Source organism: Podarcis liolepis, assembly GCF_965112155.1.
Source record: "Podarcis liolepis genome assembly, chromosome: 1".
NCBI lineage: Eukaryota > Metazoa > Chordata > Lepidosauria > Squamata > Lacertidae > Podarcis > Podarcis liolepis.
Genome location: NC_139554.1, coordinates 135,889,787 through 135,908,670, shown reverse-complemented (window position 1 = coordinate 135,908,670; position 18,884 = coordinate 135,889,787). Strand labels below are relative to the sequence as shown.

At 42.3% G+C, this 18,884-nt stretch overlaps 1 protein-coding gene and 1 long non-coding RNA gene across 38 annotated transcripts in view; one reads left to right on the top strand and one right to left on the bottom strand.

The window, feature by feature from the left end:
• The window catches only part of LOC310693607, a 107,963-nt gene extending 100,669 nt beyond the window's left edge, over nt 1-7,294 (top strand). The window contains exon 3 of the long non-coding RNA XR_014519269.1: nt 3,623-7,294. This is a non-coding gene — a long non-coding RNA (uncharacterized lncRNA). The remainder of the gene's footprint in view (nt 1-3,622) is intronic.
• The window catches only part of LRRFIP1 (LRR binding FLII interacting protein 1), a gene marked incomplete at its 5' end in the record, with an annotated part of 101,599 nt that overhangs the window by 6,414 nt on the left and 76,301 nt on the right, over nt 1-18,884 (bottom strand). For 14 of the 37 annotated variants that reach the window (XM_083472102.1, XM_083472133.1, XM_083472134.1 and 11 more), the window contains 6 exons: nt 6,483-9,848; nt 10,713-10,854; nt 12,528-12,620; nt 14,060-14,152; nt 15,809-15,901; nt 17,124-17,294. In XM_083472102.1, the coding sequence (XP_083328228.1) occupies nt 7,816-9,848; nt 10,713-10,854; nt 12,528-12,620; nt 14,060-14,152; nt 15,809-15,901; nt 17,124-17,294 (2,625 nt within the window). In that variant the 3' untranslated portion in view covers nt 6,483-7,815. Of the gene's footprint in view, nt 1-953; nt 1,004-6,482; nt 9,849-10,712; nt 10,855-12,527; nt 12,621-14,059; nt 14,153-15,808; nt 15,902-17,123; nt 17,295-18,884 lie in introns of those variants that run through there. The other 23 variants (XM_083472104.1, XM_083472106.1, XM_083472110.1 and 20 more) reach the window with 4 other exon arrangements.

The window sequence follows — 18,884 nt, the reverse complement described above, 5'->3', positions numbered from 1 at the left end:
GTAAATGGTGTTTCCGTGTGCTGCTCTGGTTTCGCCAGAAGCGGCTTAGTCATGCTGGCCACATGACCTGGAAAAACTGTCTGCGAACAAATGTTGGCTCCCTCGGCCAGTAAAGCAAGATGAGCGCGTAACCCCAGAATTGTCCGGGACTGGACTTAACTGTCAGGGGTTCTTTGCCTTTACCTTTTTTTATTTAACATTACAGTGGTACCTCAGTTTACGAACTTAATCCGTTTCGGAAGTCCATTCTTAAACCAAAACCTTTCTTAAACCGAGGCGTGCTTTCCCTAATGAGGCCTCCCACCACTGATGCCCTTCCACCGTTCGGATTCCGTTCGTAGACCAAGGTAAAGTTTGCAAACCAGGACACTACTTCCAGTTTTGCGGAGTACCTAAACCGAATCATTCTTAAACAGGACTGTTCTTAAACCGAGGTACCACTGTACTGTTCTGCCCTGGAGCTAAAGAACGCAATGAAAAGTGAAAATACCAAGTGGTAAGATAGGGCGAGTTCATTTAGATATTTTTGTGCTCAGGTGTGAGTACACAGAATACCCAACCACTATATGAGATGTGAAGCACACACACGTTTTGAAGGGTTTTCCCCCTTATAGGGAGCCCAACCCCTCCTCAATATCCGATTGCATTTCTTTTAAAAATCAACAAGCACCCCCTCTCTCTCAACGCACACACGCACACGCGCGCACGCGCACGCGCACACACACACACACACACACACACGTGCACACTTAATGTATATGCATTTGCACTCGATCACACTCAGTGCAAAATTCTTTTCTGTGAAGTGGCCCAAAGTCTTGTTCTAATTTGGCTCAGGCAATGCAAATTATCACATGAAAACTTTGACCTTGTCAATCAGCTCTGACCTGTAGGGAAACAACTGGCAACATCCGAAGAGACTAATACAGAGGAAGTATTAAACTTTTGATTACCTGTTCAAGTAAATATTCTCGCTCATCAACAAGTTTTTTCAATCTAATGTCTACAAGAAAAAAAGAGAAGTGAAGCACTCTGTTGATATTGTTAAGTGAAAGATGCAAAGTATGTATTAAATTTGAAAAAGAAAGAATGGTGATGAAGGTTAGTGGAACTAATGATAAAAGAGAGGTATGCACGTACCACGGTAAATGAGGTCACAAACAGGACTGGGAAGGGGTTTCAGCCAAGGGAGGTTATGCCAGTCTCACAAAGCATGCTTGTCACTTCAGTAGAAGCAGCCAGGTGCATGCAAAGCAGCTAATCTTCTACTGTAGGTTAGCATGCAAGGATTCTAGGGTCAAACCCTGGAATACAAAAATCTCACAAATCTTTACAGTGCAGCAGCATTAGGAAGACAGCTATACACTATCACAATGAGGTACACATCTTTTCTTTTTTAAAAGCTTTATAAATTTGTCTTTATAATTTGTCATTGGTGGTGTGTGTGTTTGTGTGTTGAATGGGGTGGCTTTGGATGTTTCCAGATTGAGAACTATTTCCGTGCGCATCTCTCAAATCCAGGAGAAGAGCCACTCCCCAAACATTTTGCTTCTGCCACCTTCGCCATCTTGGTGCCCTGCTGGCTGGAGCTCATGGGGAACATCTAGAGAGCACCAGGTTGGGGAAGGCTATGTAGTGTATTCTTGCAAAAATGATTAACAGTTGAAGATGCTGACACAAGCATGTGTTTTATTCTCCATATAAAACTGTAACATTCTCAAAAATAATTGAAGTGCTCCAAGAATCTTTATACTTTCTGTATTTGAAACCTGAATATATACAATAAGATAAAATGGAAGATTACCTTTCCCATGCCACTTTGCACCACACTTCAAGTTACTTTTGAGAACTTTCAATTTATTGGGCATTGCATGGGAAGGTTGCTCTTCATAAAATAAGAGGTTCTGGGTGCAGAGATCTTCCAGCACATTTTCTTGGAAATCAGTGATTACACTCAGCACCAAAGGGATGTAGTTAAAAGCTCCATAGTACAAGGAATTTCACTTTAGCAGAGCAACTCAGTCTGCATATTTAGGTGTTTCACTCTGTACATCTGAACAAATACAGAGCATTCTTATTATGTTACATATACAAGCTTTGAAGACTGAAGGCCTGAGCCCCTATCATTTTCATTCAGGACAAATTTCATTAGTAGGTGTGGAGTATAGAATAAAATTTGTAGCACAGAAAACTACAGCTTGAATGACTGTAGCTTCAGGTAAATGTCAATTTTATAAATGGGAAACATTGCAAAGAAGGTCATTTCAGTACTAAAGCTGCTTCAGGCTGCTTTGCTGACCCAGGCATATAATGGTGGAACATCTATATGAACTGAAAAGTGATTAGGCAAATCAATAGCATCATTTCAATTAGATATTTATTGAATACAATACAGCTAGAACCACGTGGGAGTCACTTTTCTGTGATGTGATGCATTGCAGCTAGACACTTTGTCTGAACTCCCTGGACAAGGTCAGTGGTGTGGCGTTTTCCCATGAAATCTGTCGCAGCTTTGGGTGCCTCAACAGGTCTGAGCCCTGAGACTTTTTGTACTAGGCCCCTGGTTTCCTGCCCTTTCTCACCATCTTTCTTATTTTGTTTTAGATTTTTTAAAACTTTGCTTATGAGGTTGCTGGGTTTGCTGCAGAGTATAGTGCTGGTGAGTTTCCAGGCACCGATTGTCGTAGTTTGCTCAGATAAATTGCCTTCAAATTTGTGTCATGGGCTGATGCTCTTTTAAGTTCCTAGCATGTTCCGAGTCCCACCCACTTGGTTGCCACAGAGCATGCCGGTCAGTAAATCACACAGTTCAAAGTTGGAGCTAACTCTTTATTAGCAAAAACATGATTTTCACAGACTTGGCTGAGTGTCAGGCCTAATGAGCACGGGAGCTCATTCCCTGTGGGTCTTACTCCATGAAATCAGTTGCCAAGACTAAAGGTCTCCCCACAGCTGTCTGTGTGTCCTCCTCTCTAGGGCTTTCCCCAAGCAATTGGAGACTGAGCCTGTGTGCAGCCAGTCTCTCCTCCGCCCCTTTCATGACCTTCTTGGTTCGGAGAGGCTGGGGGAGGGGAGCTGATCACAGCAGGAGGAGTTTTTGCAAACTGTAGGACCTGTCAAACCCAGCCGCTGAGGGAGGCATGAGCTCTCCCCGCAGAAGCAACAGGGTGTAGAAGCCACACCGGGCCCTTCACACCTTGGGAAGAGGAGTGAAAAGTGAAGAGCAGGCAGACTCTGCAGAACTTCACTGTGGGGGGGTTCATTAAGGGGGGGGGAGAGAGACTTGTTCTAAACAGGCGGGGGAAGGATTTCCCACCACTCATCCTGAAGCGCCGCCTCCAAAACAGCTGCAGAATCTTTTCCTGCCCCAGATGCAACTCACCAGGGAGACCTCCTGCCTTTCCTCTACCTTAAAATCATGCAATGGCCAAAAGTAGTGAAATGAAACCCGAAAGGGGGGGGGGGCTTTCCCCAACCTGGCAGGAGAGCCATTCATCAGCTGATTTGCCCCATCCCAGCAGGCACCATGGGGGCACACCATAGAGAGAGGAAAGGGTGAAGAGGAATCCTTGCATGCACACTTCCTGGCTCTGCTTGCAAAGCAACTCTCTGTACAGAGCAGGTGTGTCCATAGATATGGGGAAAAGGAAAGAGTGATACACACACACACACTTCCTGGTTCTGTTTGCAAAACCTCAGACATTTTGCTCATTTTTTTAAAAATCCCCCAGATGGTGACTTCACCCTTTGAATTAAATACATGTCTGAGGAAAACCGGACATATGGCAACCCTACATAATGCTACTTTTTGGCACATCTTAAGTAAACAGTAGGGTTACTACCACCTTTCACCCTTACTAGTTCCTTCCTCTACTCCTGCCCATATAGACCCCATTTACAATTGTTTAGAGAAGATAAATCAAGACATAAGGGGGCTATTTTACAGAAAACGATCTCAGAGCAACAGTAGCAATAAACAATATTTCACAAAACAATTTCTTGAATATTGTTAATAAGCACATTTTAGTTCATATATGACTGGTAGAAATTTGCATCAAATTTGCAGATGACATCAAACTGGGAGGGGAAGCAAAAGCCACAGAAGACAGAATCGGGATTCAAGGTGACCTTAACAGATTGGAAAACTGGGCGAAAGCTAACAAAATGAATTTCAATCGGGACAAATGTAAGGTTCTGCACTTAGGCAGGAAGAACCAGATGCACAAATATAAGATGGGGGACACCTGCCTTACTAGCAGTAACATAAGTCAACCGTGTGATGCAGCAGCAAGAAAAGCTAATGTTATCCTAGGCTGCATCAACAGAAGTCTAGTGTCCAGATCAAGGGAAGCAATAGCCCCACTCTATTCTGCCTTGGTTAGACCACACCTGGAATATGGTGTCCGATTCTGGACACCACAATTTAAGGAGGATGTTGACAAGCTGGAGCGAGTGCAGAGGAGGGCAACCAAGATGATCAAGGGTCTGGAAACCAAGCACATGAAGGAGCTGGGTATGTTTAGCCTGGAAAAGAGGAGAATGATAGGAGATATGATAGCCACTGTCAAATATCTCAAGGACTGTCACATGGAAGAGGGAACAGGCTTGTTTTCTCCTGCTCTGGAGGGGAGGACTTGTGCCAGTGGCTTCAAGTTACAAGAAAGGAGATTCCAATTAAACATGATAGTAAGAGCTGTTCGACAGTGGAATGGACTCCCTTTGGAAGTGGTGGACTCTCTTTCCTTGGAGGTTTGTAAACAGAGGTTGGAAAGCCATCTGTCATGGGACTCAGCTAAATTGGTAAAGAAAAAGAGGTTTACATGTGTTGTATATGCGATATAACATTGTGCCACCAGATGGCGCTGCAAAGTCCCACTTTTATCTACCTGTTTTCTATGTTTAAATTTACATTGCATTTAACGGAAACACTTCTTTGATGTGTCTAGATCCAGCCATGGATGCTTTAGCTGAGATTCCTGCATTGCGGGGGGTTGGACCAGATGACCCTTGGGTTCCCTTCCAACTCTACAATTCTATGAGGTATATTGAGGGATAAAACAGAACTGAGCTTACCAACTGGCACTCCAAAGCAAATTCTCATATTAACATATTGTCAATATGCCTCAACTCTAATTACGTAATAAATGACTGCAATTTTAGAGCCATTTGTCCATATGAAACTTGAACAGGAGCGGTGGGGGACCTTCAGCCTGAAGGCCTATTCAAACCCAGTCCAGGTCTCCAATTTGTCCAGTGAGGATCCACCTCGCAAACCAGGCCCATAGGTGATGTCAGGTATGGATGAAGCTACAAAGGAGCCACTGGGAAACTCAAGTGAGCTTTAGTTTGTGAGTGGGGCTCGCTGTCAGCACCAGTTAGCTGACTGGCACTGACAGGGAGCCCCACCAGGATCAGCTAACTAGGGACTTCCTTGTTGAAAACTGTGGGTTTTCTCTGTGTGGAGGAAGTGGACTCAACTCCCTTCCTTCAAACAGACATTCGTCTCTCTGGAGAGGCAGTGGTTTGGATCCCATACACCTGGCAATGTTAGATCTTGCTCACTGGCTAATACCAGTTCTGCACCTTTGATTAATAGCTCTGGCTTTGCTTGGTGCCCAAGTAGTCATCACTCTTTACCCCGGAATTCAGGCATCTTCTCAGCGCATGCCCTGGGGAGCAATGGGAAGAACAGAGAAGCTTCATTGCTAAACATAGCAGGAAAGGATATCATCTGGAAATGAGGCTACCAATGCACAATGGTGTCCATTGTGCATATTGATTTTGAACTCGTCCTAGGCACCCAAATCTGTGGTCCACTATGTTTTCTAATACAGTAGTACCTCGGGTTACAAACACTTCGGGTTAGAAACTCCGCTAACCCGGAAGTAGTACCTTGGGGGTTGAGAACTTTGCCCCAGGATGAGAACGGAAATCACCTGCGGGTGACCCCATTAGCAAAAGCGCACCTCAGGTTAAGAACGGTTTCGGGTTAAGAACGGACCTCCGGAACAAATTAAGTTCATAACCAGAGGTACTACTGTAGTGTTTCATTGGAAGCCTTATCTCAGAGGAACATATCTAATATTGAAAGTTTGAAGTTACATGGTTGTAGCCAATGGTGTTGCCAGAAGAAGGGGGAGAGAAACAATGTCCCGTATTCCCCTTCCTAAAACTGGTCTTGAGGGTCTCCAACCTTCCAAAGTAGATTCAGGGTGTGCACAGGCGTGAGGGCTGCATAGGGAATGGGGGAACTGCCAAAAATTGCTTATTACCCTGATCCACTTTACCATCAGCTGCACAACACTGTTGGATACAACTCACTGCTTTTGCTAAGAACTGCCACATCTAAAATAAAAGCAACAAAATAGATAAAAGCAGCTAGGTACCATCTAGATAATTTAAAAAATAAATTTATATAACAAAAATTATGAGCAGTATCAGTTGAATTGTAAGCACTTTATAAACAGGAGACAAGAAACACCTTAGAGTATAAAAAGTTTATTTCAATCTATAAACAACTGTGTGTGTGATATATGTTTTGTTTTTCCTTTTGTGCTTTAGTAGCTGAATACATTTATTATCTATTTTGAGTGCTGCAGTGCTACAAACATTCAGACTTTGATCCTATCTTATTTGTAACAGTCTAATACAAAAATATTTGTTTATTTCTGCATTAAAAATAGTCCAAGTTGGAAATAAGATACATACTGAAAAATTAGAAATTATCCATTTTCATTTTAGCCATTATTTTAAAAAATATTTATTTTTTTCTAAAGCAGTGTGATAGAGTTTTATGCATAAAACAACAGTTGCCTTTGGTTCTGTGGTTTTAAATAACATTTATTAAGGCATTCACAAAGTCATCCAAATTTGCCTACATTTCAGCAAAGAAGAAGGGGAAAGACTTTAAGATTTAGATTTAAGAAAATGTTAATTTGGGGTGGGAGGTAGGATAGAACATATGATATAACTTGAAGAAAATGTTACTTGATAAAAAAGCTAAGCACAATATAAATGAAGCACAAAAGAAACAAAACTTTCTTTAAAATAATATATATAGATCATGTTAAACGAAGTGGTTTGAATTCAGAATCAGTCAACTTTATTTGGTTCTACTGAAATAAATGTAACTCAAACACCAATGATTTTAATGGAATCTAAGTGTGACTAACTTGCTCTGAATCCAGTCTAGTGAAGGCTTGATTTGATATGAAATGATTAAAGTGTACACATATTCCTATTAGCAAACCAATGATTCTTCACTTGCAACTTCTGTTCATTAATTCTATGTTATTGACCTAACTATATTTTGGCAATAGAAGTGACCTTAGTTTGGAATGTGTCGATATGCAGCCTGTATAAAGTGCCATTTTATAACCTTCTGGCAAAATACCAGCATTTGAAAGCATGTTGAAGCTGATGTGCTTTGTAACAACTTGCTTCTAAAATAAAGGTGATGATAATTGTTAGCATATGTTCAAAAGGTGGACAGTTTCTAAGAACCTTCAAATCTTAGCTTTCATTAAAATACGGGGGGGGGGGAGATCAAGTGCTATATTATACTGTAGGTGAAAATATTAAAAGCACTTAATTCAGATTTAGTATGATTAACAGCTTTGTTTTACTATGATAAACAGTAATTAAAACCTGAGAGGTAAGAAAATGTTCATAGTCATTCATTATTGATATAGATAACAAGTTGTATAAAATGTATTTAGAGCGTGGATCTAGTTTCACTTTTAAACTTTTCCTTTCGTCTTTTGAAATCACCAGATGGCAGGTTTGTAACATGCAATAATGACCTAACTTCTGAGGTTATGATATGACACAATCTTCCCGAGATTTACCTTTACCCTTTCTACCCACCTGGACTTCCTCTTCACTTTCATCCCCATCATTTTTTAGTTTTTCCAACTGCTCTACAGTATATTCAGCAATGTGATCTATATTGATTTCATCTGACATCTTTTTGCTTGGGTCTTCCAAAATTTCACACTGTGCCTTTGAGGCCACGGAAGCAGAAGGATCTGTCTGAAAGAATGCAGATTCTTCCAATTCTTTCCCTTTCTGCTGCTGGGTATTTTCACTTTCAATCACGGTGGATTCATTTATGACCTCATCAGCTAAGGCTTGGTAGGTTTTACCTTTTTTATTTTCTTCAGCATCTCTATATTCCATTTCAGTGTCCTTTTTGATTATATTCTGTGCTGCATGTTCTGTAATCTCAACTTTCTCTTGCGTTTGGTGATTATTTGTCTCAAGCTCATTATTAAGATTATCATTCCTTTCAGTAGTTTCCTGTTGTCCAAATGGAGACTCTGCAAAATCAAATGCTTCATGATATTCTTCCACAACTTCTCCTTCTCCTTCTTCTTCATCACTGTCAAGCTTTCTCTCTTGATCACTCAATTCAGTCTTCTGTGAGGTGAGGCAAGGAGCCTTCTCAATATCTGGCACAACGTCAAGAATCTTTTCTTCTGTTTTCTCGTGATTCTTGTCCTCTTTGTTTCCTTTGTTTACTTCAGTGCCCTGCATATTTACACAAGAAGTTCTAGCAGATTCCTGAAAAGTTTCACCTTGTATATTTACACTTTGCTCTTCCGTAGACCAGTCTGTAACTTGTGCTGGCTTATGTTCTTCTTCATTATTGTCACCAGCAACTTCTTCAGGTGCTATCTGGATGTCTGCCAGAGTTTTGCCATCATCTATGAATTCTGATTTAATGCCCCCACATTTCTTAGAATCCTCCTTATGCTCTAAGTTCCTTTCCTCAGGGATCTGGCATTCACTGTGACTCACACCATCTGCAGCAGTTTCTTCTGTATGAACCTCTTTCATGGTAAAATCTAAATGTACATCCAGTGCTTCTGCTAAAGCTGCTCTCTGATCAATCTCCATAGCAGGATTTTCTTCATTCTTTTCACTGGCTCCAATCACTTGCATAGTTTGTTCCTCTTCAACAAATGTCTCATCTTTTGAAGGTAAGGGCTGAGATTTTTCCATTCCAACTTGTTTTTGTTCTTCAGACTCATCTGATGCATAAGATATTTCAGTTTGTTCTGCTGCTACTTCACACGCCTGCCGCTGCACGGCATGTTCCGTCTCATTCTCTTCATTAATTCCACCAGTTTCATTTTTATCTCCAACTGCTTTATCAATTAGTTTGATGCGTTCACCTTCAAGAAGATGTCCCTCAACAGCTTTGCTTTCCGGCTGTTCAATATAAGGATCAATACTTGGCACTTTGAGAAGCAAATCTTCTGCCAATTCTGGTGATTCTGATTGACTGGAAGCTGCCACATGGCTGTTATTCACAAAATCCAATGCTTCCTGAAATACGTCATTATTATCGCCTTCTGCCTCATCACCTACAATATGTGTTTGCTTATCTTTATCTTGCTGTTGGGGAAGTATTTCTATATCTGTCTTTATCTGCTCATTAGCCTCCATACCTGAACATGCTACTGCAGTATCACTTTTATTTACAACATTTCCATCAGACTCTTTCACTTCTATGGCATCATCAAGGAACCCCCCCTCACCCCTTAATTCAACTATACCATTGTTTTCAAGGGAACAAACCATTCCTGGAACATGCTCTGAATGACTCTTAGCTGGTTCCTCAGGTCCACTATTTAATAACAATGTTGAAGCCACTTTGCCTTCAGTGATTTTCTCTGCCTCCGCCTTTTCATCAGCATGCAACGTCTTTATCTCTGAACATTCCTGTACAATTTCCTGTTCCTTAGTCTCCTCTGTGTGTTCCTCATGCTCAGTATTCTGCAAGATTTCTTTTTTCCCCACATTCTCCAAAATCTCATTTTTCATCTCCACTTCCTTGGCTCTGCCTAAAAGATCATTAAGAAAGTTGAAGGGACCAAAATAGGGAGACTACTTAACTGTGTTACGTTAAACACTTACCTCCCCACTTAAAACCCAGAAGAGAGAATGAATCAGAAGAACTGGTTAAGAAAGATCAGCTTTTGCCAATTATGTGAAGGCAAAGCAGCAATTGAATTAGTTAGTGGCCTGATCAGCAGAAAGTGTCTTCTTCCCTGGTATCAACTGCACTGCATTGGTAAATGCCATTGAAGTCTGAAGGTTTACAAAGGAAAATACCTTTTGATTTGTCTGACAGCTATCTATTATTTCTGACCTAAAATTGTGTTCTATTACCCTGAGAAATATTAGGGACCAAAATACACCCCTCATAAATATCGTCTTTTAAAAATTATCACTACAGTACTCAAAATATATATTTTTTTGCTCTCTCATTCACAAGTCAATGCAAAAAAGAGTAACTCTATGCAACTTCCCCAGTCTCTTCACATGCTCCTAATCCTATTTTAGTCTTCAAGTTTCCCCCATGTACTGCAGGGAACCAAAGCACCTTCAGAGTCACTCAGGACACTTAGGATTGCATGTTCAACATCTGTCTTAATAAAAGTGGCTGCACACCTTGTAGACATACATATAGAGCTTAGATGTTTTTAAAGCATTTGTTTCCCTGGACTTGGAGAATAAAAATGAATTATTTTAACATCTCCTGTTCAAGATAAGTAAAAGAAATATAATATGCTTGAAGTGATTGTTGGCATTAAGCAGAAAATAAAATGTATAGAAGTGATTTTATAAGCAGCATGCTGGTGATTAGTTAGGTGTTCAGATTCTAGCAAAGGTAGTGATCAAAAATCTTGATAAAAGGAAATTACCTAATGTATCATCCCCAGCTACCTTCGGGGCATGAGCTGACCCTGGAGCAATATTGGAAGAACTTTGTAGTCCATCATTATCTAGATCACCAGAGGTTTCTCCATTGGTAGCTACTTCTGAGTTGGGTATTATTCCATGTCGCTGTGAGTGAAATATTAAACAAACATTAGAACAACATTACAATACCATGCACATGAAATTTGCTCACAAAGTCACAATTCAAACATGGCACAAAGCATGTGTGTACACTGTATGAGGGTATAATGAACATTTGGACCATATAAGAAATGTCTTGATAAACAAAGCTATATGGTATTTAGATTAACCGATGTCTTGATTTGTATAGAAAAATAAAATAACTCCTTCTCCAAGAAGTTCATTATCATTATAGCAATCCCATGAAAACAATTTGCCAGAGCTGACCAAAGCTATCTACAAACTGTACTTAAATAGTCGAGATTGTTTCCAAACCCAGTACGTCAACAATTCTATCACACTAGCTTAAAAGGCAGCTGTAACTCAGCCCACTATGTCTATTTCTTCACGACTTTAATCTGGTTTAATATGGTTCGAGTGGGAGATGTTCCTAACAAATTGTGCTACCAATATAAGTTTACAATACTGTTTTGCTTTATAGAGGCAGCATGGTCTCTGGCTTCTGTCAAAACAGCACTAAGTACATGCTTTGATCCAATGTTAATGTTTACTAAGTGCCAAAATGTAGCAGCAAGCATTGAACAGAATAGTACAGTGCACAGGCCCTCAATGCCTTTTTAGGTGGCCCTCAGCAACATTTGGCACCCCCCAGCCCCTGCACTGTCTTTCCAAAGTGGGTTAAGCAAGGCGCTGAGCTTTGACAGGGTCCGAGAGCCTTCCTGCCTCCTTCTCAAAACCTGGTTGGCACTCTCCCAGCCCCGTGAAGGGGTTGAGGGGGCTCTAGGGCACTGCCAGAACCTCGTGCCTCACTTAGCTGGCTTTGAGAAGGCAGTGTGAGGGCTGTGCGCGTTTGTCAAATTTTAGCCTCGCTCCCCACGTGACCAGGCAGTGTTTGGTTCATGGGTTCTGTGTCAAAGTACTCTTGCAGCCCACTTTGTATGAAAAGTTGGACTGCTCTGAATTATATAAACAGGGCCATCTTAACCATAGGCGCCAGAGGTGCGGGGCACCCGGGTGTAGGGCTCCCAGGGGTGCCAGGCAGAGAGTCCAGGGCCCAAGTGTTGGAGTCTGGGGAAGAGCCTGCCTGTCAGTTGCAGCGCCGTGGCGGGCTCGTCTACTGCGGGCAGTTCTGTGCCGTGAGTTCAGGGGCAAGCGAGCCAGCGAGGTGCTGAAGCGGTCACCCGGTTCCGCCCTCCTGCGTGCCTGGGACTGGTATAAGGCCATGGAGACGCCCGCCCAGCGCATGCTGCTTACAGCATGAGGCGCCCGGATTTGCTCAGTTGCAGATGCCAACGTCTCGGGCTGGTTTGTTGCACTGGGCTCCTTATGTTCCCTGTTTTCTTTTCCTGAGCAGAGATAAGTGTGGTGCCAGCTCCCTAAAAAAAGGTTGACAACTCTGTGGCCACTTTGATGTTCTGCCCACCAAAAACACTGGGCAACCTGGGGGGGGGGTGCACCAGGTGGATCTTTGCATCCCGGCGCCACATATACTTAAGACAGCCCTGAGTATAAAACAGAGTAAGAAAGATTCACACACTTAGCCAACCCTTATTTAAACAGTTAGCTCACCACTGCTTCAAAGCCCAATCCATTTATTTTCTTGGCACACAGAAATGATTACTTAATCTTTTTACACTTCTTTTGTTGTTTCTGCATACCTTCAATTGTTCCTTCAGCACAATCACCTCCTCTCTAAGATCATCTCGCTCACTTCTTATGGAATCAAAGAACTCTTTCTGCCTCTCTAATGCCTGAGTTGCCAAAGAACAAGCAGAGGATAAGGAAATGACAAGAGGAGAACAGGAGAGAGGAAAAATGTAGAAATAAAAAGGTAAGGAAAATTAGCAATAAGAATAAGCAAGTTTCAGATATGCAGAGAATTATAAAATTTCCATGCAAGCAGAAAAAGGAATTTTATTTTAGTATTTGTGGGAGTTATGAAAACTTCCTTGATAGATATCAGTAGCTCCTATTTGCAAGAATGTGCCATGCTTCAACAACCCTGAATAGTACTTTAAAATGTCACTACTGCAGATGGATGTAAGATATCTAATGCAAACATGTTTGTTTTGTAAAATTGAGGTTGGCCCTTACAAACGTTGGTTTCATAAATGCTTTAAGTCAGAGCTTTCCAAACTTTTCATGTTGGTGACACAATTTTTAGACATGTATCATTTTACGACACAGTAATTCAGTTTTACTAGCAAACCAGAGGGTAAACTAACCCCTTTCCAGCCATGGGAGGAGTGTGGGAGCATTTGCGCAACACACCTACGCACTGCAGCCGACACACTAATGTGTTGAGACACAGTTTGGAAAGCTTTGCTCTAAGTCAGGGGTCTGCAACCCGCGGCTCCGGAGCCGCATGTGGCTCTTTTACATCTTTGCTGCGGCTCCGGGGCGGATACTAGCGAGGGGAGGAGGCGCATTGTGCGCCCCGACACTCCTCACTGTGGCGGGCGCTGTACTGGCTGTGACGTCGCATGGGGGCGGTGCGTGCGTTAGTCACGCACCGTCCCGACATCACCTTCCCGCCTGCTGTCAGATCGTGGCTCCGGAGATATATTTGTTTTAAATGTCGCAATGGTTTTGCGGCTCCCAGTTGTTGTTTTTTCTTCGGAAACGGGTCCAAGTGGCTCTTTTTGTCTTAAAGGTTGCAGACCACTGCTCTAAGTCATTAGCTGATCACCACACATTATGGTTTTGTCCAAGTTTCCTGGTCTTCTCTTTTTTATGCTAATGACTTTATGGTAGGTTTCTCTTTGATTAACAGTGTCATGCAGGCAAAATTGCTGATCAGCAAATAGAGCAATGTACTGTAGTAGTTATGAAAAACGTTACTGTGTCTAAATATTGGCCACATTCAACAATCATCACTAAACTTATACGGAAACATAAGGCTTTGAATTTTATGCTATGAGGCTAAGAATTAAAATTTAATTAATTAATATAAATTTGCTCCATTTCTGCAATATTCAAATGGTCATGGGTTCTGAATTCTGTTCTGTCCAAATTCTATCCTTGGTGCACACATAACCCCCAGCTCCAAAACTGCTTTGGTAGCTACTACTCTGTTTATAAACGACACAAGTCTTTTTCGCAGAAAGGAGCATTTTATAACACTGTGTGGAGTTTAATACTCTTGCTTAAAAGACAGCACTGACAATCTGGTCAAAGTTGTGACTCCTACCCCTATCTTTTTTTCTTTCCATTCTATTGTCTCCTGAAGATCAGACATTTCCCTGACATAGCCCTCCTGTTTCTGCTGTAGTTGTCGGATTTCCTAAAGTGCAGGAGCAAACAAGAAGACAGAAGGCAGAGAAGAGAGTTAATCAGAAGAAAAACCCAAGGCTACAGCATTTTAAAAGTACCATGAAAAAAAGTTAAATCAACTAAATCCAAGAAACCTACCATTTACACCAATTTTATGGCTCTGCCTTGAAATCCCAGGAACTTTTCTCCTTAAGATAAAATACCTCTTTGTGCTACGTTCTAACAGAGAAAATAGTGGCCACCTCACAGTATGGACAGGAGCTGGAGCCAGGGCTACGCTCCTCCTTGTCTTACCAGGACGGTGCAGCTGCATACTCCATATAAGCTAAACCACCCCAGCCAAGCTGTGTGCATGCAGGTCGGCAGAGGAAGAGATTAGTATACACATTCTAGTTGGCATTCATCAAATATGTCAACACTTGATGAGAGGGGCCACGTTGTTCTTAGGACTTAGTATGTGACACAGTCGCTTAAGAAGTTAGTCGCCACCATCCCACTTTGAACAGGCGGAAGGAAGGAAGGAAAAGACAATAAGTGGTAGATTCAGCCTGGTCAGTGATCTAAGCGGATGGATGCAACTCGGACCCCTGGACACCACCTCCTCCACGAAGAAGGGGAGGAGCAGAGGAGCAAGGGCAAGGCTTGAGGCAACGCACTTCACTGCAGGGCGCTGGGCTAGATGACCTGTGGTCATCCCCTCCAACACTACAGTTCTGTCATTCTATGATTAATCTCATTCACAGCAAGCCATAAATGAGTAAGATAAGGGAGTGTGAGAGGTCCTGGGAGCATTATAAAGAAGGAGCTGAGTAAAAGGCATAATGTAAATAATGTTACAAATACAGGTCTTAGGACAGAAAAGTGCTATATATATGATGCTAATGCTTCGAGGTTCAAGGCGGGAACTTAAACTGATGCAGCTTCTGGGAACACCATATAGGCTAAAAGCTCCCGTAAAGCAATTAAAGTTCCTGCCTTCAAGCACTAGGCAGTGCTAATCCCATGTGGAGCCAGAAAAGCCAGCACAGAAGATACGATCAGATCAGATACAGTTTCTCAAACTGAAGGTACCAGTGTGCAACCATTTGATTACAGGAGCAAATGCTTTCTTTGCATAGCTATTGCCACAATTCTCTTCAAACACTCCCAGTTCACCCACAAAAGAATCTGGTATCTCCAGATGGCATCTCCTCAAGCCACGTTTTTCATCCCAGTAGCAGGGAAGCAGTGTCCTCCCTGACTTCTGTCCCACATCCCAGAAGTCAACACCAGCATTCCAAGAAGAAGTGAGCCATATCAGACAGTAGGGACCTTGTTTCCTGTGATTTGGTAGGCAAGTAGCTCTTTAATTCAAAACCATTCACACTTGAATACAATTACAAGTTTCCCTTCAGATGCTTTATTCATCCAACAGTAATTTACAATGTTTTAAAAAGGGATATAAAGCAAGATCACTTGCTTAGATAAACTGTACATAGTTGGTGTTTTGTCTAGACAGCATCTAATGAGAATTTAACCTAGAACAGTGTGATGAGATGTTCTTGATAATTCCTAAAGAATCACTTTTTGTGGAAAATCTGAAGCTAGAGAAAGGAATATTTTGTGGTCCATTTGCTAGCATACAAGATATTAATGAAAGTAATGTTTAACCGAAGAATTCACTTACTGCAAGTAGTTCTTCTCTTTGTTTCAAAGTCTCTTTGATTTCCATGAACTGAAACTGCAATATAGTATGGGCGTGTTTTTCCCTCTCAAAATCCTACAACGAAAACACATTATATATTTATTATGTGAACCTGTTTAGGAAAAGAAAGCTATTTTTTTGCAAAGGATATTGCAGCATTACACCTGTCTCAACATTCCAGATGTTCCTGCTTGCTAATGGGCATCTTCCTTTCTTTGGTAGTTATTATATATAAATTCTAAATTAGATACCAGTTCTATTAGCCCATTAGGCAAGTGGTAAATCATGGAGAAAGCTTTGGGCTTAAGGCCTGTCTTTCACCATGCATAAAACCCATAAATTCTAACCTAGACCTATGTGCATAAATGCTTATGTGAGCAAGCTCCACCCATGTGACTCCTCCACTATTGAGGGGAAAAGAGGGATCTACTAATTCAGTCATTTACTCACACTGGCTCTGATATATGCGCAAGATTTGCTGCCAATTGGGGGATTGCATACAAAGCTAAGGCTCACTTCCGCAGCATGACACATACTGTGGTGCCCTGCAAGATGAATGCCTCGCAAGACGGAAAACTCGCTAGACGAAAGAGTTTTCCGTTTTGGAGGTGCTTCGCAAAACGAATTTCCTATGCGCTTGCTTCCCAAGACGACAATGTCTTGCGAGTTCCTGCTGGTTTTTTTCCCTTCCCCCCCTTTTTCTAAGCCGCTAAGCCGCTTATCAGCTGATCCGATCAGCAGATAAGCCGCTAAAAGCCACTAGAAGCCGCTAATAGCGCTAATCCGTCAATGGGCTTGCTTCGCAAGACGAAAAAACCGCTAGACGAAGAGAATCACAGAACGGATTCTTTTCGTCTTGCGAGGCACCACTGTATTTAATATACATGCCATGTGTAAACCCATCATTAATTTAGTATCTGCTCAGAAAAAGGGACCTTTAAAAGGCGCCTCAGAAAAACTAGAGCCATCATAGGGACAATGCAAACAGCACAATCCTAAATATGCTGACTCAGAAGTAAGGGCCTTGGGGAGGTCACTTTGATGCTGCCAATGCAGCAAATACAACACGGGAGGCAGCAGCCATGAGTTACCGCTCTCTGCAGTCACAGCAGGCGCTGTGATTCTCTAGTGCTTTTTCTTCCCCCCGGAGCTGAACTCCAGTGTCTCTTGAGACAGACGGAGGCCAACAGCAGTTAAGTAAGTTCTAGTGAAGTCAATGGGGCTTTCTTCCTGGTAAGTAGGGTTAGGTTTATAGCCTAAGACTCCTTCTTAAGACTGCTGATGTATCACTACTTACTTTGTTTTTCTCTTCATATTGTCTCTTAGATTCTGCAAGCTGTTCTTCCAGTTCCAACAATGCATCCTTCAAGGTGTCTACTTGATACATGAAATTGGTTTTCTCATTATCTAACTGAGCATTTGATACCATAGCCTTCTTATATTTCTCTTCCACTTCAGCTAGAGAGTCCTAAAGAAAAGAAAAAAGCACAGTGATTAATAAATACTTTTAGTTTACCAACCAAGTCAAAATGCTAGGGAAACGACCTTGTCAATGACTGCCTTGACAAGCACTTTATTCTATTTCCCCAACATTTTCTTACCTGTTAATTTTTGCACTTTATGTGATATTTCATGCAACTTAAAATCTACTTCTGGAAATCTAAGGGCATCTATTGTAAATTCCCTCAGATGGTGGTGGACTCTCCTTCCTTGGATGTTTTTAAGTGGAGGTTGGATGGCCATCTGCCATGTGTGATCTAGTTGAGATTCCTACATTGCAGAGGGTTGGACTAGATGACCCTTGGGGTCCCTTCCAACTCTTCAAATGATTCTAAGTTTAGCACTCATTTCCCTTGGTGTCACAGTCTCATGCCTAAGCCTACTATAAAAAGATACTAGGGGGTTTAAAAAGCATTCTAAGGGAATAGGGCGGCAGTTGGGAAAGGTCACATTGAAGAACTCTTGAGTTATTGTTCCAGGAATTCCCATACACCCCAAATAGGGCTGTGCGATAAATCGCCACAATAACCCATGATAAGTGTTTCAACAAGGCAATATGCCAGTGAACAAAAGCTGGAGACATGAAGCTTCCCGAGGGTAGCTCAGCTGAACAGATACTTTACAGATACTTGGCAGATAATTTGCAGGCACCTTTCTTTGCTCTCTCCCTCCTCCCTCCTCCTGGGCTTCCCAGGTATCTTTCCACTTAAAAGCTCAGCTAATTATGCAGAGTCTGCTAACCAGAAAGAACTGGAAAGCACTTCTTTCTTCCCTCACACTCACCCCACCAGTGGAAAAGAGAGAGAGAAGAGTTTTTTATTTTTATTTTCTGGTGGTGTTTACATTGTTAGTTCCCCCTAAATAGCTTTCCTCCATATCTGAAAGGAAGGGTTTTTAATTTTTTTTAAAAGAAGACTATTTTTGCTTGCTTGCCTGCCTGCTTGCCTGTCCTACCTCCCTTTGATAAAAAGGGAGAGGTTGGTAGGATGAGGGCTTTTGTGGGGGTCCTGCAGGGGGGGGCAGAATGGAGGGAAGAGGATTTAGTTGGTTGTGGTTTTTGGCTTGCGTCACAAGTAAATGGCAGCCGTGGGCAGCGAGGAAGTTCAGGCAGGGGAAAGTCAGCCTTTCTTGCGCCACCCTCCCCGATCCGAGCCTTGCAAGACCGCTTGGGGAGGGTGTTGTGAGGATGCAGCAACCATGCGCCCTTCAATCGAGGTGCATGGCTGTCGCGTCCCCACACTGTCCTCCCCGAGCAGCCTTGTAAGGGATGGGATTGCTGCCTGGCGCAAGGAGAGCACAACAGCAATGCTGCTCAGGGCTGGTGTCGTGGTGGTAGGACCTGGGCACACACGCGCACATCCCAGACAGCTGGCAGACACTCTCTGCTGCTGGAGAGTGTCTCCGGTTTGCTAGTAAACCTGAATTACTGTGTCGTGAAACGATGCATGTCTAAAAAGCATGTCACCAACATGAAAAGTTTGGAAAGCACTGCCTTAGCCACTACACTGCATCATTATTCAGATTTCTGGGTCTTGTTGCAAATTTTTATGGTGTCCTT